We start from the raw sequence: 21,988 nt of genomic DNA, 5'->3' as shown, positions 1-21,988 counted from the left end.
ACACACATCTTTGTGCATTTGTCATTTTTCCCTTAGGTGAAATACCTGAAAATGGAATAATAGCTTTAAGAACTTCTGATAGATATTATCGAGTTGTCCTCAACACACCGTTAAAAAGTTGAAATCAAAACTTAGTTTTGTAGAGAATAACATTTTATGTCAAACCTTAACAATCAACCAAAAGTGTTTATAATCCAACAACCTATCTTTCTTAAATCTCATAATATTATTAAAATGAGTATAAAAGAATATTATGATAACAGAGGACAAATTTCTATGACAAAGAAACAGTACCTTTATATACAAATTATATCATTTTTTTTAAAAGCATGGCTTTGTACAAATCATACAACATAATCACAATTGTAAATGGTGGAGTATTCATACCATAAACACACTAGATCATCTGAAAGTTAAGGATCATAAAAACAAGTGACTCTACAAAATCAGTTATTGGCTCTGGTCATGCCTTGCTTTTCCCATGCTAAAATTCCCCATCTTGCTTAAACTGGAGGAGAGGCTTTCTCTCCTTTCCTTTGCTTATGGAGAGATAACATGAAGTAGGGAAAAGAAATGTGGTATTTTAGGTTCAAATTATCTTTAAATACTAATTACCTGCACCTAAGACTGGAGTAACTCTGGGATAATCACTTCATACTTTGAGCCTTCATTTCATTTGCAGTAAAAAATTAGAAATAATAAGTCAGCTAATATCCAAACTATGTAAAAAACTCTTACAACTCAATAGTAAAAAAAATAATCGGATTAAAAAGTGGGCAGAAGATATGAAGAGACATTTTTCTGAAGAAGACATCTGGCCAACAGGTATGTGAAAAGATGCTCTACATCAAACATCATCAGAAAGATGCACGTCAAAACCACAATGGGATGTCACCTCACTCCTGCTAGAATGGCTATCATCAAAAAGATTAGAACAAGTGTTGGCAAGGATGTGGAGAAAAGAGAACCCTCGTGCACTGCTGGTAGGAATGAAAACTGGTGAGGCCACTGTGGTAAACAATACGGAGGTTCCTCAAAAAATCAAAAATAGAACTACCATATGATCCAGCAATTTCACTTCTAGGCATTTATCCAAAAAACCCACAAAAACCCTAATGCAAAATTGTTCACTGCAGCATTATTTACAATACAGATGTGGAAACAACTTACGTGTCCACTGATGAATGAATGCATAAAGAAATTGTGGTATACACACACACACACACACATATACACAAAATGGAATATTATTAAGCCATAAAAAAGAATGAAATTTTGCCATTTGTGACAACATGGATGGATCCCAAGGGCATTATGCTAAGTAAAATACGTCAGAGAAAGACAAATACTGTATGATCTCTCTAATATGTGGAATCTAGACAAACAAATAAACTAACCAAGATCATAGATACAAGAACAGATTGATGGTTGCTAGGGGCGGGGGATGGGGGTTAAGAGAAATAGGTGAACTGGTTTTGGGTTTTTTTAGTTTAAATAAATTTAATTCTTTAAAAAAAGTCAGCTCACAGGCGCTCTACTCCATAAAGCTTTACCTGACTGCTATGACCCTCCACTAACCCTTGACATCTAAGAAGTTCTACTTCATTTTGGTTATATAATACATTGTATTAGTCAAGTGATCTGTGTATTTTCTTCTTTATTTCTCCTAGTAGTATACAAAATCTTAGGAAGTCTGATACAGCTAAATGAGTTTACTCTTTGTGAAAAGTGTTAAAAATGGAAGACTGCTTAGACATAGATTAGATTCATCACTTCAGTGAATAGTCATGGCATTGTTGTAAGGATTAAATAATACAGAGTGAATCAAATGGCTAACTACTTGTACTAGTAAAGGCTCAGCAAAGACACGATTACTTGTATCTCCATAGCATATTACAAATACATTATTCCTAGAGGTCAAATTCTCACAAATTCTTGTTGTATTATTGATCTACTAAAATAATAGCTTATATTTGTGCTATTAAAATATTAACTAAAATTTAGTTTAAATTGCTCTATTCAATTCATACCTCAAAGAACAGGATGACTTTAGGACTCTCATCAAAATCTCGAAGCAAATAGGGAAAGTTTTCATTAAATATAATTTGTTCTTCCCACTCCGGAAGTCTTGATTTTAATTGTTTAAAGTCATATGGTTGTGTCATAATAGGAAGAATATAATCCACATTCTCTTTTTCATAGTAAGATGAAACAGGCCGTTCACTGTTCAAAAAAGATACTTCCATTAACACAGTTCTTTACAATTTTAAGGCAAGAAAAAAATAAAAATAGAGTGTTCAAGGTGAGGTGACCAAAAATAATAAATAGCCATGATACATAAGGAAGAAAATTTTATCTATCTAGAAAACTACAAATTTTATGCGACGTAAAAGTAGTAGTATCTTAGTTTCATCTTGTATTTACATACCATCAGTCAGTTTCATAGAATTATTTTATTATTTACACATAAAGTGAGAGGTGTGATTACATCTTTGGCATACAAAGCTGGAATTAAGTAACACCTTCAGAATCTTAAATGAGTTTGTGATAAATTAGTACATTAGATTTAAATAACAAAATGATCACAACAGGACTGTAAGTACTTTGAGGTGTGTCATATTTTCTTTGTGTGCTCCAAGACAAATGAATAAGTGAATAACCTTTCTGACAATTTTCAAGTTTCCCAGGCCTGTCATTTTTCCAAGCAAATAATTTTTTTGAATTCTAGTACTGTCATTTATTTTATCAATATTATATTTTCTATTTGAGCCTTCAAATACGTATTAGCTATAGAATTAATATTAGGAAAAATTAAATTCAAGACATTTGTCTCATCTGCGGCACAGATAACATATTGACTTCAAAAGAAAAAAATGAGGTTAGAGACAATTAAAGCAGTGCCACATAAGATGATTTACAATGCAAGTTAAATGCCATACAATGAAAGTTAAGCTTGGGAGAAACTCTCTCAACTCCCCTTCACTTAAAATGAATTACTCAATTAACACATGTTCTCCATTTCATCTATAAAACATACTCATCAATATCAATGGTTGATGAACACCTACAATTAGTATATACCATTCTCTAATACAAATCTATAGCTCTATTCCCATTGACTGTCAATGGCAGACAAGAGACTTCTACGGCAGACAGTTTCAATTCCAAGGGTTGGCTGCGCAATTAAAAAAATTACCTATCATCTTTCTTGACATATTGACCAGTATTCTCATCAACCACATGAATTTTTACCATCGGGTGAGAAATCATAAAATCTGACTTAAGTCGATCAGTTCGGTGAATGTAAACTCCCAGGACAAGGTCATCATCAAGCAAACATTTGGGATAAACTGGACTATCTCGGCTTGTTATTTCATGAACACCGTCACCATCAGTGTCTTCATTATCATCTGAAACTACATGCATGGAAGAAAATCAATGTTATAATTAATTGTTCCCATAACAATATACTCAACAATAAACATTGAATTTACAGATTATCTAATCCTAGTAATCCATGATTGTCTTTGTTAACAAAGGCACTTCAAGGAAAAAGAAAGAAAAAGCCAGATAATAGCAGACTACACTCTGAGAGTAAATACTGCATTTACTAATGCACTAAAATAGGGTGAGGTATCTTTCTCTTTTTCCCTAACAAGGACTAAACAACACAGAAAGAAAAAAATGAGAGCCAAAGACAAAAAAGTAATTTCATTTAGAAATTGTCTAAGTGGAATATGTATCACTCAAATTTCTGCTTCTGGGTAGGATGCAGGTCAATGTTTCTGGTAACAACAACTTGAAAAAGCCAAATAAATTATGAAAACCTTATTTTTAAAGGCATCAGAAAAGTACAGAAACAATGTAGAGTAGATGGACTAAAATTCCAGAGATGGAGAATCAATCAGGGGTAAGCTGATGGACTGGCAACTGTTTCAGTGTCTGGGGACAGTTGCTGATTAGCATATGAGCAGAGGACCCAAGCAGAAGGTCACTACGGGGAGAAAGAGTAACCAGCAAAATTTTTAGTGGTTGCATGGGGTTAAGTGATAAAATCAGCCTCAAACACAAGGCCAATGTGAGAGGCTAAAGAGATAGTAAAATCTCCCAGTCTTGTGGTACTAGGAAACAATGACCCACCAGAGGGAGGGGCCTGAAACAAAACAGGCAAGGAGGAAGCCCTGGAGGGCATGGTCATTTTATGCCTACAGCCACTTTTCACCTGGGGTCACTTACCAATTCTGGGCGCATCTAGAGGTTGAGAATCCAGGCGTGCCCCCTGGCAGAAGGCCCCTACTGGGGGACAGAGAAACCAGCAGAGATTTTGGCGTTCACGCGGGGCTGGAGTGACAAAATTGGAGACTTGAGGGGCCTCAAACACACGGCCAGTCTCTCCCTCAAGACATTTGCCAAAATTTGAAGTTGCATGGGGCAGAAGGCTAAAGGACTAAGCTGAAACCTCTGAAGGGCAAAACTGAATCTCCCAAAGTCTTTTAGGGTAGACAAGACAAATACCTGCCAGGCTCTCAATTTGAAACACCTGGAAGGGCACATCCTAGGAACGGGGCAAATCAGAGATAGAGTCTTACCAAAACTGCGACCCAGATCTGACTTAGCTCAGATTAGTTGAAATCAGTTGCCCACCCTGTCTGCCTAAAAGTGGAAAGAGGAAACCCTCTCTAGTGGAAGATAAAATCATCTGGAGCCTCTGGGATTCTATACACCATGTCCAGCATATAATAAAAAAGTTACTAGACATAAAAGAGGCAAGACTGTATGACCAATAACCAAGAGAAAACACAGAAAACAGAAGCAGACCCACAGATGATTCAGCCTGGAGTTAGCACAGGAAAGACGGACAAAATTATTTTTAAAAATAGAGACTATCTACAGAGAATTGAAACTCATAAAAATAACAGGCATTACGGAACTGAAAAATATAATGTCTGAAATTAAGAATTCAATGGATGTGTCTAAAAGCATACTGGACACAAAGGAAGACATTATTAGTGAACTAGAAGAAAAATCAATATAAATATCCAAACCAAAGCATAATGGAAAAAAACAAAAGAATATGGGGGAAAAAAACATAAGAAACATGTGGACAAACTCAAAAGAGTTTGTGAAATTATAATGATGATGAAGAAGCCATATTTAAAGAAATAATGACTAAAAATTTTCCACAACTGATAAATGATATCAATCAGTAAACTCTAAGCAGGGTGAATTCCAACAAAGCTATATTTAGGCATAGCATGATAAAATGTTCAAACCAAAGACAAAATCTAAAGAGCAGCCAGAGGGAAAAAAAAGACAACAGTCCCCTCAAAGGGACAGAAATAAGACTGCAGTTGGGAACAAAAATGATGGGAGCCAGAAGACAACTGTACGATTTCCTGTAACCTAAAATTATATATTAGTAAATATGCTTCAAAAATGAAGGTAAAGTAAAGGCATTTTAACACAACAAAATCTGAGTGAATTAGCAGGCCTGCACTAAGAGAGAGAATAAACTGAATTCTTCAAGCAGATGAAAAATGGAAATAAAGGAAAAAGTAAATTTTGGGGTGAATATAAATTAATATCAACTGTGCAAAATGGTAACTGTAACATCTGTGAAGTTTAAAATATATGTAGGCCTAATATACAGGATAAGAACCTAGAAGGCAGGAGGGGGGATAGATGCAGAGAAAGAAAGCACCTGACAAAATCCAAATGGAGTCAAACTATTCTTATGTTTCAGCAGTGTTGGGGAAGTGTATTTTGTTAGGGAGTTAGTTTGTATTAGACTATAATAAGTCAAGAATAAACTTAATGTTCTTCAGGGTATCAGCTAAAAGATAGTAGAAAAATGTGTAATTAATAAGTTAATAAGTTAATAGAGGCAACAAAATTTTTAAAGTAACCTGAATAATTCAAAAGAAGGCAAGGAGAATAAGGAACATAAAACACTTAGGTAATATGGAAAAACTAACAGTGAGGTGATAAATATAAGGACACAGAAAGGTCGCAAACAAGAGGATATTGGGGGAGGCACAAGAGCACGTCACATTTATTGGACACCTGTCCCCAAGAAGTTCACAGCCTGGGGGCTGAGACCCCACATGTGCTGGAGTAGGAGAGGAAAAGAGGTGAAGGCAAAAAGGAAAGGAATACAGACATACTGTGGCCCAAACAAAGGAGGTGCAAAGCAGGCACACACAGGGAGCCTAGGGGCTAGTAGAGGAATGAAGTACTGGCAAGCCCTGCCTAGACCTGGAGACCATGAACCAAGCACAGGTTTGAAAGCTGTCCTTTCTCAACCAGGTTGGCACCACCTAGGGGTACACTGTGGATGATGCTGGAGAAATGAGGAAGGGGAAAAATGTACTATGCAAACTCAAACCATAAGTAGACTTTAAGGGAGAATGGTTACCAGAGATAAAGAAGGACACCGCATAATGATTGCTATAGACTGAATGCCTGTGACTCCCCAAAATTCATATGTTGAAATCCTAACCTTCAATGCAATAGTATTAAGAGGTTGGGCCTTCAGAAGGTGATTAGGTCATGAGAGTAGAGCCTTCATGAATGGGATTAGTGCCCTTAAAAAAAAGAAGCCAGAGAGCTCTCTTGCCCCTTCCACATTGAATCTGCAGGCACCTTGATCTTGGATTTCACAGCCTCCAGAACCATGAATAATAAATGTTTATAGTTTAAGCCATTCAGTCATGGTATTTTGTTATAGCAGCCTGAATGAACTAAGACAATAATAAAAGTGTCAATTTGACAGTAAGATATAACAATCCTAAGCATGTATATATATTCAATAACATAGCTCCAAAATATATAAAGAAAACAATGACAGAAATAAAAACAGAAATGCAAAGTAATAGTGGGAATTTTAATACTCGTCTCAATAGCTAATACAATAAGCAGACAAAAAAAAATCAGTAAGATGAGAACACACTAAACTTGATCTGATATACATAGGACACCACCGCACCCAATGACATCAGAATTCATGTTCTTTTCAAGTGCACATGGCATATTTACCAAATCGATCATAAGGTGGTCATAAAGAAAGCCGTGATAAATTCAAAAGATTGAAATCATTCACAATATGTTCTTTGACAACAATGGAAGATAAAAACCAAAAAAAAAAAAAAAAAGATAACTAGAAAATCACCTGCTGCCTGAAACTAAACAATATGCTTCTAAATAATGAATGATCAAAGGAGAAATTTAAATGGAAATTAGGAAATACTTTTATGGAATGATAATGAATATAGAACATATCAAAAATTTGTGGGATGCAGATAAAGTAGTGCTTAGATGGTAACTTAATGTGTTAGATGCATATAAAGGAAGACTGAAATCTTAAAAAATTCACCTGTAAAGCTAGAAATCAACAGCAACTCAAACCCAAAGAAAGTAGAAAAAAGGAAATAATATAGATAGAAGAAATCACCAAAATCATACACAAATGTATAATAGATAGAAATAAAAGCTAGAGGTTGGTCCTTTAAAAATATTTATAAATTGAAAATCCTGAGACTAATGAAGAAATAGAGGGAATCTAATTACCAATATCAAGGGGTACCCTTTCAGATACTATAGACATACAAAATTTGAAAATCCATATTAAATGGAAAAATTCCTCAAAAAATACAGTCTATCAAAGCTGATAGAAGAAATGGAAAATATGAAGAGTTTGATATTTATGAAAGAAACTAAATCTGATTTAAAATTCTTTCCACAAAGAAAACCTTGGCCTAAGAGGCTTTATTAGTAAATTCTTCAAACATTTAAGGAAGACGTTAACACCAATTTATAAAAATACTTACAGAGAATTAAAAAGGGAAGTATTTCCCAATTCTTTTTGAGACCACCAAAACCTTGATATTAAAAACTCAGTGTATTTTAAGACAGAGTAGTACAAACCAATCTCTCTCATGACTACAGTTACAAAAATCCTTAACAAAGTATCAGCAAATCAAATCCAGTAATAGATTTTTAAAAAGAGAGCTAATACATCACAACAAAGTGGGTGCCCCCCACCTCTGCCAGAAACATAAAGATGGCTTAATAATCAAATAATGATTAACCACATTAATAGAAAAAAGGGTAAAAATTAATATGATTATGTTGATAGATGCAGAAAAAGCACCTGATAAAATTCAGTATCTAGTTATAATAATAAAAAAACTATTAGCCAATTAGGAATAGCCGGTAATTAATCCAATAAGAGGTATTTACAAAAAAACCTATAGCAAACATCACAGTCAATGGTGAAATAATGGAAGCTTTCCCCAAGGCTGAGAGCTAGAGAAGGATACTTGTTATTGCCACTTGTATTTAACACGGTAATCAAATACCTAGCCAGTGTATCAAGGTAAGAATAAGGAGTAAGACATAAGAACTAAAAAAGAAGCAATAAATCTATCATTATTAACAGAAAGACCTATTATAAAGCTATAGAACTAAGACATGGTGGTGGTGTTGGTGCAAACCATCTAAGGATAGAGACTAGTGAAACTGACCCACTTACACAGTCATGTTATTTATGATAAAAGTGACACTGAAATGCAGAGGAAAAGCTCTCTTCAGTAAATGGTACTAGGTCAATTATATATTCATACGAGAAAAAAATGGGTCTGGATCACTACCACTATTAAAAATCAATACCAGATAAACTGGAAATCTAAATGTGAAAAGTGAAACAAAAAAACTTTTAGAAAATAATATACAGAGAAACATCTTCAGGACTTGGGAAAGATCTCTTAAATCACAGAAAGCACTTAACATCGAAGGGAAAAACGGATACGTTGGGCTATATAAAATTTTTAAATTCTGTTTTTCAAAAGATACCAGTAGGAGAAAAATTATAAAACCCAGAGTGAGAAGATATTTGCAATATATATATGTATTTATAACTGAGAAAAGACTGCTACCTAGTTATATAAAATATTCTTACAAATTAATTAGAAAAAGGCAGACAATTCCATTTCTTAAAAAAATACACAGAAGATGTGAACAAATTTACAATGAAGGAATCCAAGTAGTCAATTAACATGAATAAGATGCTCAACTTCACTAGTTACCATGGAAATCAAATCAAAGTCAAAAGGGAATAATCACTAAACACTCCTAAGAATGACTAAAATTTTAAAACACTGACAATATAAATATTGGTGAAGACGTAGAGTAATGGAAGCTCTCAAATACTGCTAGTATCAATTGGTAACCCAAGTTTGGAAAGGGAGAAGTACCTGTTAAAGTGAAAAATATACATACTCTATGGCATAGCAAGAATGCCAAGAATGTGCCCAAGAAAAATGTATACACATGCTCACCAAAAGATGTGACCAGAATGTTCATTATAGCTTTATTTATAATCGCTTAATACTAGAAACACCTCAAACGTCCATCAACAGAATAGGTAATTAATTGTGGTATATTCACACAACGGGTGTCTATACAGTACAAAAACAGGACTGATGATGCATAAGCTCAAGTGCATGCAACAACAGTATAAATCTCACAAAAATAATTTTGAGCAAAAAAAGCCAGATACAAAGAGCATAGTATTTATTATTCTATTTATATTAAAGCAGAAAACAGGAAAAATTGACTATGTGTTCGATGAAAAGACTCCTGTAGGATAATGAACAGGAAGGGAACTTGTGGGGGCTTCTGGGTGCTCATGATGCTCTGGCTCTTGATTTGAATGATGACTTTACAGACACGTTCAGTTTGTGAAAATTCACTAAGTAGTATACTTGTAACATGTACATTTTACTTTTTAAAAAATTAATTATGGAACTGCAAAACACCATAAATTGCATCATCCAATGAATAAGTACCATAAAGTCTAAAATTGCCTATTTTAGTCCCAATTTTTGGCCAGTTAAATGGGAATTGAAAAGAAAAAAAAAAAGAAATGTAACAAGCAGAAAAAAGGCAAGAATAAGTAAAGAAAAATAAGACAAATGAAATGAGTAAAGAGGAAGGTAGAAAGCAAGAGGTAAAATGAAAAGTGGGCAGGAAGGAGAGAAGCTGAATTAGGAGAAATTGTGAAGATACCATGTTTGACAGAGGGATGCAGCTTTAACATATGAAATGTTTATTGGCTGTTGACCATTTATAGCTTTCAGTGCTATGAGTCTTAATTATTTAGGGGCAATAACATAAAGAAGAAATCTTCTATGCCACAATAGCAACGACAAAGTTAATGTCATTCTAGAGGTGAATCAAGTCGTTAATTAGAGACGACTCAAGTAAGACTAACTCATCACAGAGGTCCACAGTTATAAATAAATGAATGTTATAATCTGGATGAATCCAGGAATAAGTACCAAATATTCTATATTGGATTTTTTTCAATTATATCCTTTGGAACTAGATTTTCTTTAGTTTTAAGGACTAACAGTCCTAGAATCAAGTTATTCCTACCAAGGCACACATTTTTCATTTAATTTGGATAACAAACCTGTTTTAGCCTTCTTCTTTTTTTTCGGTTTGGATTTTGCGTCATCTTGCACATTGTCTTCTACATTTTGTTCCTTTGAGCTTATTTCATCATCTTGATGAGAATCTGAAGTAACTGCTCTAACTGGAGATTCCTTCTTTTGTTCACCTTCAGCTGGGTCATCAGAGATGATCAATGTACTGCAAATATAATCCAAGTTCAAGCCATTGGAAATGTACCATTATTATTATTACTGTGCAGCAAAGTAAACGGTGAATAGAGGCAAAGATAATCCTAAAATCAATATTATTTCCTGCTGGGAGATACATATATTTTCTTACACACTAAAATGGTTGGCTGCCAAACTAGGCATTATGTGTACTAAGTTACGCTTGGTGATACATTATATGCCCCATGAGCCACATTAAACTCATCTCTAAACTCCAGGGAAAAGTGAAATTGTATTTTATGACCGATGGATCTGTTTTTACATAGGATTGTCAAATCATCCCCACTCTACTGCCAAGTAAATAAATAATGAACAAATTTCTAAATTACTTTATTTAAAAGCAAAAACGTGTTCTAATTTTGTTTGTTCTGTTTTCAAGAGGCTTCAGATAGTCAACTTTTGATTTCTATGTAAAAATTAATTTCTTGTATTTCCAATGTCTGGTGTGTCACTACATTTTCAGAAGGCTATTATTAAAATTAAAATATGCATCACATGAACTACTAAATGGCAAGGGGTGGCAGCCTAGAAGCATACTGAGTTGTAAAGAGAAACCAGCCTATTAAAGTTTGTGATTTATCAAGTAAAAAAGAAATCTGCATATAATAATCAAAAATTGACTTCCAATATATTTAGTCACATTTCAACAAAAGAGGTTGAGAAATAAAAAGAGTAAAGAAATGTTTCAAACTAGTCATTCCAGAAAGTCATGTTATTTTATCACATCACCAAATACTATTATTTAAAGAGAACAATTACCCTTTGTATGCTGTTGTCATGTAAAGCATGGTTTTATTTAAAACTCATGAACTGATCTTACTGAGTATGACTTACACTTCATAACAGATATGGTAGTTATGAGAAGAAACAGGATTTATGGTATACTGTAGTAAGCAGCCTTTAAGATGGTCCCCAATGATCCCTGCCTCTTGATATACATATCTTTGTGTAATCCCCTTCCTTGATTGTGGGCTGGACCTAGCGACTTACTTCTAATAGACAGAATATAGGAAAAGTAATTGGTGCTACTTCTAAGATTAGGTTCCGAAAAGACTGTGACTTTGGTCTTGCTTTTTCCCTCTCAGAGCCCTTGCTTGGGGGAAGCAAGAGGCCCTGTTGTGAGTAGCCCACATGAAAAGGTCCATGTGGCAAGGACCTGATGTCTCTGGTCAAAAGCCAGTCAGGACCTGAGACCTGCTAATGGCCATATGAGTGAGGTTAGCAGTGGATCATCCAAGTCTTCCAATAGCTGCACCATTTGGCAGGTCTTCCCCCAGCCAAGCCTTAAGATGACTGCAGCCCCAGCTGACATCCTGACTGCCGCCTGTGAGAGAACCTGAGTCAGAGGCACCCAGCTAAGCCATGCGCAGATTCCTGAGCCACAGAAACCGTGAGACAATATATGTTTGTTGTTTTGAGCTGTTAAATTCTGGGGTAACTTTTTAATGCAACAACCGATAGCTAATTCATATACTAACGTGTCCCTGTTAGCAACTCTATTTGCCCTCTCTTTGCTACAACTAGTTGTCTAGCTTTTGATAAGAGGGGAACTATTTTTAGATGAGGACATTAAGGGAAACTGACCCTGAATGCCAGAGAATAGTCAAATACAGACTGTTCCCACCTCAAGTTGTTTATCCAGATGTAGATTATAAAAAACAAATTTAATCACAGTAGTTAAAAGATTTTTTTTGTCTTGTTTTCCCCAAGGAGAGACATATAAATATGAATATACTCACAGATGCTCACATTGTATATGTAAGCATGTATGTATAAGCATTGTATATAAAAAAAGACTAAAGGAATACAAAATTGCTAATAGTGATTATCTTTGTATGGTTGCATTACTTTTGTTTTCCTCTCTGTGTCTGTGTGTTCTACAATGAGTAAATGTTATTTGTAAAATAAGGGGAAAATGTTATTTTCATATATTCAAACAGGTATTTGTAGCTCAATAAAGGGGCTACTTAGGTTTCAATTATTTAATAAGCAGATGTGAACAGTTAGGGTAAAGTCTCTTAAGGCAAAACTGCCAAGGTTCTGGCTCAGCTTCTTACTGGCTCTGTGACTTAAACCCTTCAGTTTACTCACCTGCAAAACAGGATGATGATATTACTATTCCTTATAAGGTTGTTATAAGGGAAAAAGCATGTATTCCTTGTAAAGCATTAAGCACACAGGAAGGGGCCACATAAAGTTTAGCTGTTGGTATTGTACTGGCTATGTGTCCAAAAGGAGGACTAACCATTTTCTTTGTGAAAATGTAATAGGGAAGAACCTTTTGTATTCTATTACAAGTTAATCACTAAAGGGATGTTGCCTATAAGCTTAAATTATACATAATGGCCCATCTCTGGGAGCCCTGCTTCCCAGGTAATGAGCATTAAGCTAAAATACCTTTGTTTAGCTCACAGGAAACATCCTGACCAGGCCCACCTGTGAATGACTGCAGGGAGGATGAAATTAACACATCCCCTCTGGAGGCTGATGGGAATCAGGAAGTGTTTGACTTTACGCCCTCCCTTTTTAGTATAAAAGGAGCCTGAATTCTCATTCAGGCAAGATGGTTCTTTGGGGGGGGGGGGGGCATGAGCCCACCATCTTCATCTTTGCCAGCTTTCCAAATAAAGCCGTCATTCCTTGCCCCAGCAACTCATCTCTCGATTATTGGCCTGTCGTGCGGCGAGCAGTATGATCTTAGACTCAGTAACAAAACTACAGGTATCACTCAAAAGCTGAAAATAATAGTGTGTTTTTAAGAGGACATTTTATATTTATCAATGTAACATACCTTGTTTCAGATTTAGACAGGATTGGGACTTTCTTTTTTTTCTTTTTTCTTTTTTCACCGTTCAGTTTGTCATCATACAATGAAGTATCTGAAGGAAAGGAAGTCTCTGAGGGAAAGTAAGCCAACTGCTCCTTGAGTTTCTTTCGGATCTTCTTCTTAATCTCCTTTGCCATTTCTTCAGCTACTTGGAGCTGGTATACTTTCATCAGTTCTTCCTCATCTAAGCTATTTTCTCCTTCCTTGGCCTTCTCACTTTTCTCACGAGTGACACCTGGCAGTGGCTTGGTCCGCGCTTTCTGGGGTGTTGCATCCGCCTTCTTCTCAGGAGTTTCCGGCTCCACTTCTTGTGCTGTCACCTGGAGTGCTGTTTTTATAACCTTTTTATTTGCCTTTTCTTGCTTGTCGTCCTCCACATTAACATCATTATCTGGATCTTCAGTTGCTGGCTGCGAATCTCTTGGTTTGTTTTTAGTGACTCGCATGTTCTTCCCTGGGTTCTTAGTGTTAGCAGCACTTATATCGTCACTTTTAGTTTCCCTGATTTTCTGAAGATTGCTTCTAACAGCATCAAGCTAGGAGAAGACGACACAATAACAAAGTTTCAGCTAAGCACAGTTTAGTTATGTGAAGATAAAATAATGACAAGTGTTCCACAATGTGTAATACTGGGAGGACTATTTCACTTTTTACTTGAGCACTGTGACATGACACCATTCTACGGCATCTGATGAGCGTTTTCTTATTCTCCCAGCGTTAGATTAGCAATCTTGAGAGTAACTTCAGATCAAATGAATTAACTAGTTAACAAAGGAAAAAGTTCTTAATGACTTTTCAGAAGTGAATTAACTGCTCAAATCTCAAATGCTAGTTTCCTCTTTGGCAGAATGATCCATACTCTAATCTAATAGATACTTGTGAAAATGCTGAAAGAGCCATGGTTAAACCATTTCATGTTTCCCAACAGAAAACACACACGGGTCATTTATCTTGCTTCATAATTACATTCAAAAACCAAAGGTTTATAGCTCTAGGATTACTCTGCAATTAGTCCAAATGTATCACTGAAAATGCTGCTAAGTATTAAATATTATCAAGTTAGATCAAATGACAGACTAAGCACACACCTGTACCTCTTTCTCCAAACAAAATTATTTAAAATGAGAGACATTTTTAATAGAAAATCAGGCTAGAAATAAAAACCAAATGTTACTAGTAATGAAATAAACATTTTGAGAAATTCCCCAAGGATTAAAAAAACAGGCAGGATTAGATCTAGTAAACTACCAGAGAAAACCACAGCACATAGGAAAAGACTTCTCCAGGGAAAAGGCTGGTTCTGAATCAAGTAATACAAGAAGGAGGGACAAGCCTGAGGATGACCAATTGAGGAGTTGGGAGGGACAGCTCTGTCTCCCTTCTCCATTCGTGTTACATGGTGACTTTAAGCCAGAGACCAAAGCAGCTGAATACAGAGATATGGCTTCATGTTTTAGGCAGGTACAACCCTCACCAACAGCAGAAGCAGACTATGTTGAAAACAACCAACAAGGCAGGAGAAAAATTCTCAAATACAAAGATGACTAACAACTAAAAACTAACAAACACTGAAGGAAAGCAGCACAATGAAGGAAAAGCCACCAAATCCAATAAAACAGAAAAATTAACAAGGAAGAAAAATAAATAGCATAAATAAAATAATTTAAAAGAAGTGGAATTAATATAATGAAGAAATTCAAAAGCATGAGATTAAAAAAAAAACCCATAGATGTTAGAATTAAAATTTTGAACGACAGAAATAAAAGCTTAAGAGATGTGTTCAAAAACAGAAAGGGCAAAACCCAAGTGCCCTTGGGTTGGAAGATGGAAGCCAATACCAAAATGAAGAATTCTCCCAGGAATGGATGAGCTTACCAGTGAAGACTGAAGTTCAATTTTCGAAAATCCTCATGTTTAAAAGTGGTTAGAAAATATCTAATATACATGAAAAGATGGGAAAATGCTAGAAGAACTAGTAACCCATTATATATCCAATATTTTACCATCTCCAAGACTCTTCTGCTTACCTAAAAGATATTTCCAAATTCTATCTATTCTTCAAGGATAAATTCTGAATCCATAGCCTCAAAAAAATCTTTCCTAATCAAATCTAATAAAAATATTTTCTCGGGACTTCCCTGGTGACTCAGTGGTTAAGAATCTGCCTGCCAATGCAGGGGACACGGGTTCGAGCCCTGGTCCGGGAAGATCCCACATGCCGCGGAGCAGCTGAGCCCGTGCGCCGCAGCTACTGAGCCTGCGCTCTACAGCCCGTGAGCCACAACTACTGAGCCCACGTGCCACGGCTGCTGAGGCCCGTACGCCTAGAACCCGTGCTCCATAGCGGGAGAGGCCACCGCAATGAGAAGCCCGCGCACTGCAACGAAGAGTAGCCCCGCTCGCCGCAACTAGAGAAAGCCCACATGCAGCAATGAAGACCCAACACAGCCAAAAATAAATAAATAAATAAATAAATAAAATAAGAAACTCAAAAACAAAAAACCCCACATTGTTGTGCAACCATCCCCATCATCCATCTATAGAACTTAAAAAAAAATTTTCTCTCTTAAAAATAGTTTATTTTCACATGTTCTGTTTCTAGAAGCAATATATGCTTAACTTAAAACAGTAAGAAAACAAAAAACTAAAAATAGTAAAAAAAAATTCAGAAATTACTTAGAAAAAGAAGACCCAAAGTTCAGTCCTGGGTTGTCTCACACAAGGAAAGTCATTACTAATCTCTTCAGAAACTTATTTTTGTTGTTTTTCTATGAACACAGTCATACCTAATAACCTTGAATTTCCATTATGTCAAAATGGGGCAAATGCAAATTTTTCTATTTTCTCGGTACCAGAAACGTAGTGGCAATCGATACAAATTGTGAGGACACTCCAATAACTGGAAAAAGATAACCAAGAATTAGAAATAGAAAAAAGAATTATGGTCTAGAAGAAAGGATTCTGAAAACAAAACCCTGGGGAAGCTAATCAGATGAGTTTCTGTTTATTTATTTACTCTCTTCCACTGATCTGTCAACCTTTGTACTAATAACATCATTTTAAATACAGTTCCCAGAGCATCTGTGGTAGCATCCCATAATTCCATTGCATTGAATTGATAGTTTCATTACTTTTTAAATTCCTGTTTTTGTGGTTTGGATTTCCTTTGTCTTGCTAACAACTTCATGAGATAGTGTTTACATTTTCGAGTAGTTTATAAATTTTAAACTTTTGTTACTGATTTCTAGTTTTGTCATACTATAATTTAAAAAGGTCTACTTCATGGTATTTCATAGTTCATGGATTATCACTGAATTCTGAAGTGTCTGAAATACGTTTGTTCATGTTCTATTATATCTTTGCCCATCCTTTTATCTTTACCGTCCGTGCCTCATTTAGGTTTTTTGCTTTAGTTTGTTTTTTAAATCAGCTTTATTGAGACATAACAATAAATTATGTGAAGTACAGTAATATTCACCAGTTTTATGTGTATACTTAAATGAATTTTGGTAATGTATACAGCTGTGACACCACCACAATCATGATGTTAAACATTCATCACCCCACATGTTCTTTTACAAAGTCAACTCCTATCCCTCCATGTCCTGGCCCCGCTCAACCATTGATCTGTTTTCTATCACTGTAATTTTGTCTTGCCTGGAATTTCATATAAATGGAATCATATAGTATATAGCTTTTTGGTTCTGGTTTCCTTCACTCAGCCTAAAGCTTTGGGATTTATACATGTTGTTGCGATTACAGTAATTTATTCCCTTTCATTGCTGAGCGGTATTCCATTGTGCGGAGAGATACTACATTTTATTTCTCCATATACCAATTAATGGACATTTGAGTTATTTCCAGTTTTGCACATCATATGTCTTCCTTTCTCTTGAGGGAATACCCACTAGTGGAACTGATATACTATATGGTCAGTACACATTTAAGTTCTTAAACAACTGCCAAACTGTTTCCTGAAGTGGCTGTACCAGTTCACACTCCCAAATGTATGAGTTCTAGTTACTTAACACCCTTGTCAGCACTCCACATTGTTAATTTTCATCTTTTTGTGTTGTAACAGGTGTATAATGGTATCTCATTATTTTTTTAAATTGCATTTTCCTAAATACTAATGACACTGAGAATCTTTACACGTGCTTATTTGCTATCTGTATCTCTTCTTTGGTTAAATGTTCAAATCTTTTGCCCATTTTTGTAAGGTTGTTTCACATCACTGAGCTCTGACAGTTCTTAAAATGTCCTAAATACACTTTATCAGACAGTGTGTTGCAAATATTTTCTCTCAATTTATAATTTACCTTTTCATTTTCTTGGCAATGTTTTGAATTTTCGCAAAGCCCAGTTTATCCCTTTTTTCTTTTATGGTTCATGCTTTTGTATCCTGAGAAATCTATTTATAACTCAAGGTTACTAAGGTTTTATCCTGTTTCTTCTATAAGTTATATAGTTTTAGCTCTTATGTTTTTTAGGTCGTTGATCCATTTCTATTTAATTTCTGAACATGATATGGTCAGTTTGTAATACTGTATATGTATATCTGACTGTCCCAGCACCATTTGTTGAAAAGATTGTCCTCTTCCTCATTGAGGTACCTTGGCAATTCTGTCAACAGTCAATTGACCATACACATTTGGATCGATTTCTAGAGTCTCTTCTGATCTATGACTTACATATCCACCTTTATGACAATACCAGGTTGTCTTGGTTACTAAAGCTTTACAATGAGTTTTGAATCAGATGACAAAATTCCTTTGACTTTGTTCTTCCTTTGAAAAATTGTTTTGGCTATTCTAGGTCTGTTGTTTAAATTTTCAAATAAATTTTATAATTATATTTTCAATTCTTAAAAGTCTGCTGGCATTTTGAATTGAATCAATAGATCAACTTTCAGAGAATGGATAATAATAATCTGTCAATAATTATTTGACAATAATGATTCTTCCAATCCATGAATATGGATATCTCTTTATTTATTTGGTTTTTACTTTCAGCAGTTTGGGGATTTTCAGTATACAGGTCTCACATATTTTCTGATAAATTCTTCCTTGATTGCTACATATTTTTGTTACTACTATAAATGATATTTTAAATTTTAATTAAGTTATTCATTACTGGTATAGAAATACAATTGGTTTATACTTGGACCTTATATTCTGCTAAACTCATTTAATAGTTCTAACAGCACTTTTTAGAGAGTTTGTCAACTGCAAATGAGATTCTTTTACTTCTTCACTTATGATCTTTATGCTCTTTTTAAAAAATTGCATTATTGCATTAGTCAGGGTCACCTGCACAATTATGAATATGCATGGTGATATGCTCAAGCTTAAGGTAAAAGCTTTCAGTTTTTTACTTTTAAGTACAATCTTACCTGTAGGTTTTTGTTTTTTTTGTTTTTTTAAAATTTTTTATTTATTTATTTATTTTTATTTTTATTTTTATTTATGGCTGCGTTGGGTCTTCGTTTCTTGTGCGAGGGCTTTCTCTAGTTGTGGCAAGCGGGGGCCACTCTTCATCGCGGTGCGCGGGCCTCTCACTATTGCAGCCTCTCTTGTTGCGGAGCACAGGCTCCAGACGCGCAGGCTCAGTAATTGTGGCACATGGGCTTAGTTGCTCCGCGGCATGTGGGATCTTCCCAGACCAGGGCTCGAACCCGTGTCCCCTGCACTGGCAGGCAGATTGTCAACCACTGCGCCACCAGGGAAGCCCATTACCTGTAGGTTTTTGTAGATGCCCTTTATCAAGTTGAGGAAGTTTCCTTCTATTTTTGTTTAAGAGTTATCAGAATGGGTGACGAATTTTGTCATTTTTCTATTGCATTTGTTGAGATGATCATATGGTTTTATTTAATCTTATGATATGGCAAATTACACTGACTACTTTTTTCAAATGTTGTGATATATTCCTGAGATAAACCCCACTGGTCATGGCGTATTATCCTTTTTATATAATGTAAGACTGATTTCCTAACATTTTGTGGAAGATATCTGCTCTAGATTCAAAAGGGATACTGGTGTAGGTTTCCTGTAGTGTCTCCATCTGGTTTTTGTTTTAGGGTACTTAATAATTGTCCCCAAAAAGAGTGGAGAAGTAGTCACTCTTTTTGCATAGTCTGAAAGAGTTTATATAGAATTAATATAATTTCTTAAATAATTTGGTAAAATTTATCAGTGAAGCCAGCTGAGAAAACTAGCCACCTGGTTTTCTTTGTGGGCAGGTTTTTAACCACAGACACATTTTTTTAAAAGATATACAATATTCAAGTTATCTGTCTCTTTTTGAGTGAGCTTTGGTAGTTTGTGTCCTTCAAGTAATTTATGCATTTCATCTAAGCTGCTAAATTTATTGCCATGAAGTTATTTCATACTGCTCCCTTATTATCCTTTTAAGGTCTTTAACACATCTGCAGTGAACCCCTCTTATATTCCTAATATTGGTAATTTGTGCTCATTTCCTTTTTGTTCTAATCAGTCTGGTTAAAGGTTGTGCAGAAAAGGGTTAACTCAGCAGCCCTGGTTGCTCAAATCATTCAGATCCCAAAACAGGCCTGTTTTCAGGACCAGCCCGTGGCCGGCTCCTGGGAACTGAGCTCTGAGCCCTTGGAATGTTGTGCTTAATAAAGGTGAATGAATACATAAATCATCTAAAGGATATTATTAATAGCTAGAGAATCTAGAATATTTTCTACCCTTTAAAATTAATTTAACACAAACATTTTCACAAGCTGTCATTCATAAAAGAAGTTATCACCTCTATGAAATACCAGTTATTAGGATAAAATGAGATAGGAGAAAATAAAGGAATGAAATCAAGGTGATATAAAACTGACAATGATAATGAACAGAACATGATTTAAATTTCCCCCTTTAAAAGGCAAAAATTCAGATGCATCTTCAAAATTAATAATAGCTACAGTTTGAGTGTTTATTCTCTACTTAGCAATTTATATTTACAGTAAGTCCCCTACATAAGAACGAGTTCCATTCTGAGAGCATGTTCATAAGTCCAATTTGTCTGTAAGTCCAACAAAGTTAGGCTAGGTACCCAACTAACACAATCGGCTATATACCGCTGCTTTTACGCTTACTTCTAGACATCCTGGGCTTGAAATAAAGATACTGTACTACTGTACCCTATACAGTACTGTAAAGTACACAAAAGCACAACCACTTGTAGAGGATGCATACATGTGACAATGAATGCCAGACACGTGAATTAACTAACGTGACTGGACATGAACGCACGTTCGCATCTTTGAAAGTTTGCAACTTGAAGGTTCGTATGCCGGGGACTTACTATATTTGTTCTACCTATTACTGCTGAGTATCAAACCACTCCAGACTTAGTGGTATAAAATAATAAATCATTCATTATGCTCTGAACCCAATATATTCTCCTTATTCATCATGCCTCTCATCTTTAGTTCCTGATGCTTTGATTCCATAATCCATCACTTCATTCATCACTCACCATTATCATGTAATTTCCATCCATCACACCTGTCTGGAAAAACTCCAGGTACTGTTCAAATTAAGTGACTTTCATCTCTATAACTATAACCAGGCTGTTGAATACTGCTGGAAGAACCACTTCAAAACTTGGCACTATTATAAACATTTAGTCTACAAATTCAACTGAGACCTCAAAGCTATGGATAATTCTTCTATGCTGCATAATCTGTTCATATGCACTCTTCTGTCGCTATTTCAAACTTTCTTCACTCACCTCTGATGTCCAGTGCTGTCACTTCTTGACTCACTTTCACAGATAAAAGCTATTAAAAGGGAAGCTGCTTGGTAGCAACTTTCTGCTACCAAGTCTACAAGTTTTCATGCACCCCAAATGACCTTTTTCTTTTCCTTCTCATTATAAAGAGGTGGGTTGAATTATGGTTTTCTCCAGATATATAAACCATAATTTGAAAAGATAAATGCACCCCAATGTTCATTGCAGCACTATTTACAATAGCCAGGACATGGAAGCAACCTAAATGTCCATCAACAGAGGAATGGATAAAGATGTGATGCATATATACAATGGAATATTACTCAGCCATAAAAACGAATGAAATAATGCCATTTGCAGCAACATGGATAGACCTAGAGATTGTCACAGTGAGTGAAGTAAGTCAGACAGAGAAAGACAAATATCATGATATTGCTTATATGTGGAATGTAAAAAAAGGCTACAAATGAACGTATCTACAAAACAGAAATAGAATTACAGATGTAGAAAATAAACTTATGGTTACCAGAGGGTAAGGGGAAGGGGGAAGGATAAATTGGAAGATTGGGACTGACATATACACACTACTATATATAAAACAGATAACTAATAAGGACCAACTGTATAGCACAGGGAACTATAATGGCCTATAGTAATGGCCTATATGGGAAAAGAATCTAAAAACGAGTGGATATATGTATATGTATAACAGATTCACTTTGCTGTACACCTGAAA

The 21,988-nt window shown here is 35.2% G+C and overlaps 1 protein-coding gene across 29 annotated transcripts in view; it reads right to left on the bottom strand.

The window, feature by feature from the left end:
• AHI1 (Abelson helper integration site 1) overlaps positions 1-21,988 on the bottom strand; it is a 218,708-nt gene that overhangs the window by 185,175 nt on the left and 11,545 nt on the right. For 25 of the 29 annotated variants that reach the window (XM_082405630.1, XM_082405620.1, XM_082405619.1 and 22 more), the window contains 5 exons: positions 13,471-14,042; positions 10,472-10,650; positions 4,237-4,341; positions 3,197-3,416; positions 2,031-2,223 (listed from right to left, as the gene is read on the bottom strand). In XM_082405630.1, coding sequence (XP_082261756.1) covers positions 2,031-2,223; positions 3,197-3,416; positions 4,237-4,341; positions 10,472-10,650; positions 13,471-13,952 — 1,179 coding nt within the window. In that variant the 5' untranslated portion in view covers positions 13,953-14,042. The remainder of the gene's footprint in view (positions 1-2,030; positions 2,224-3,196; positions 3,417-4,236; positions 4,342-10,471; positions 10,651-13,470; positions 14,043-21,988) is intronic. The other 4 variants (XM_082405623.1, XM_082405627.1, XM_082405629.1 and 1 more) reach the window with 2 other exon arrangements.

The sequence above is a fragment of the Balaenoptera borealis genome (genome assembly GCF_965194805.1).
Source record: "Balaenoptera borealis genome assembly, chromosome: 9".
Classification (NCBI taxonomy): domain Eukaryota; kingdom Metazoa; phylum Chordata; class Mammalia; order Artiodactyla; family Balaenopteridae; genus Balaenoptera; species Balaenoptera borealis.
The sequence above is the reverse complement of the archived record's forward strand: the minus strand, read 5'-3'. Positions and strand labels throughout refer to the sequence as shown.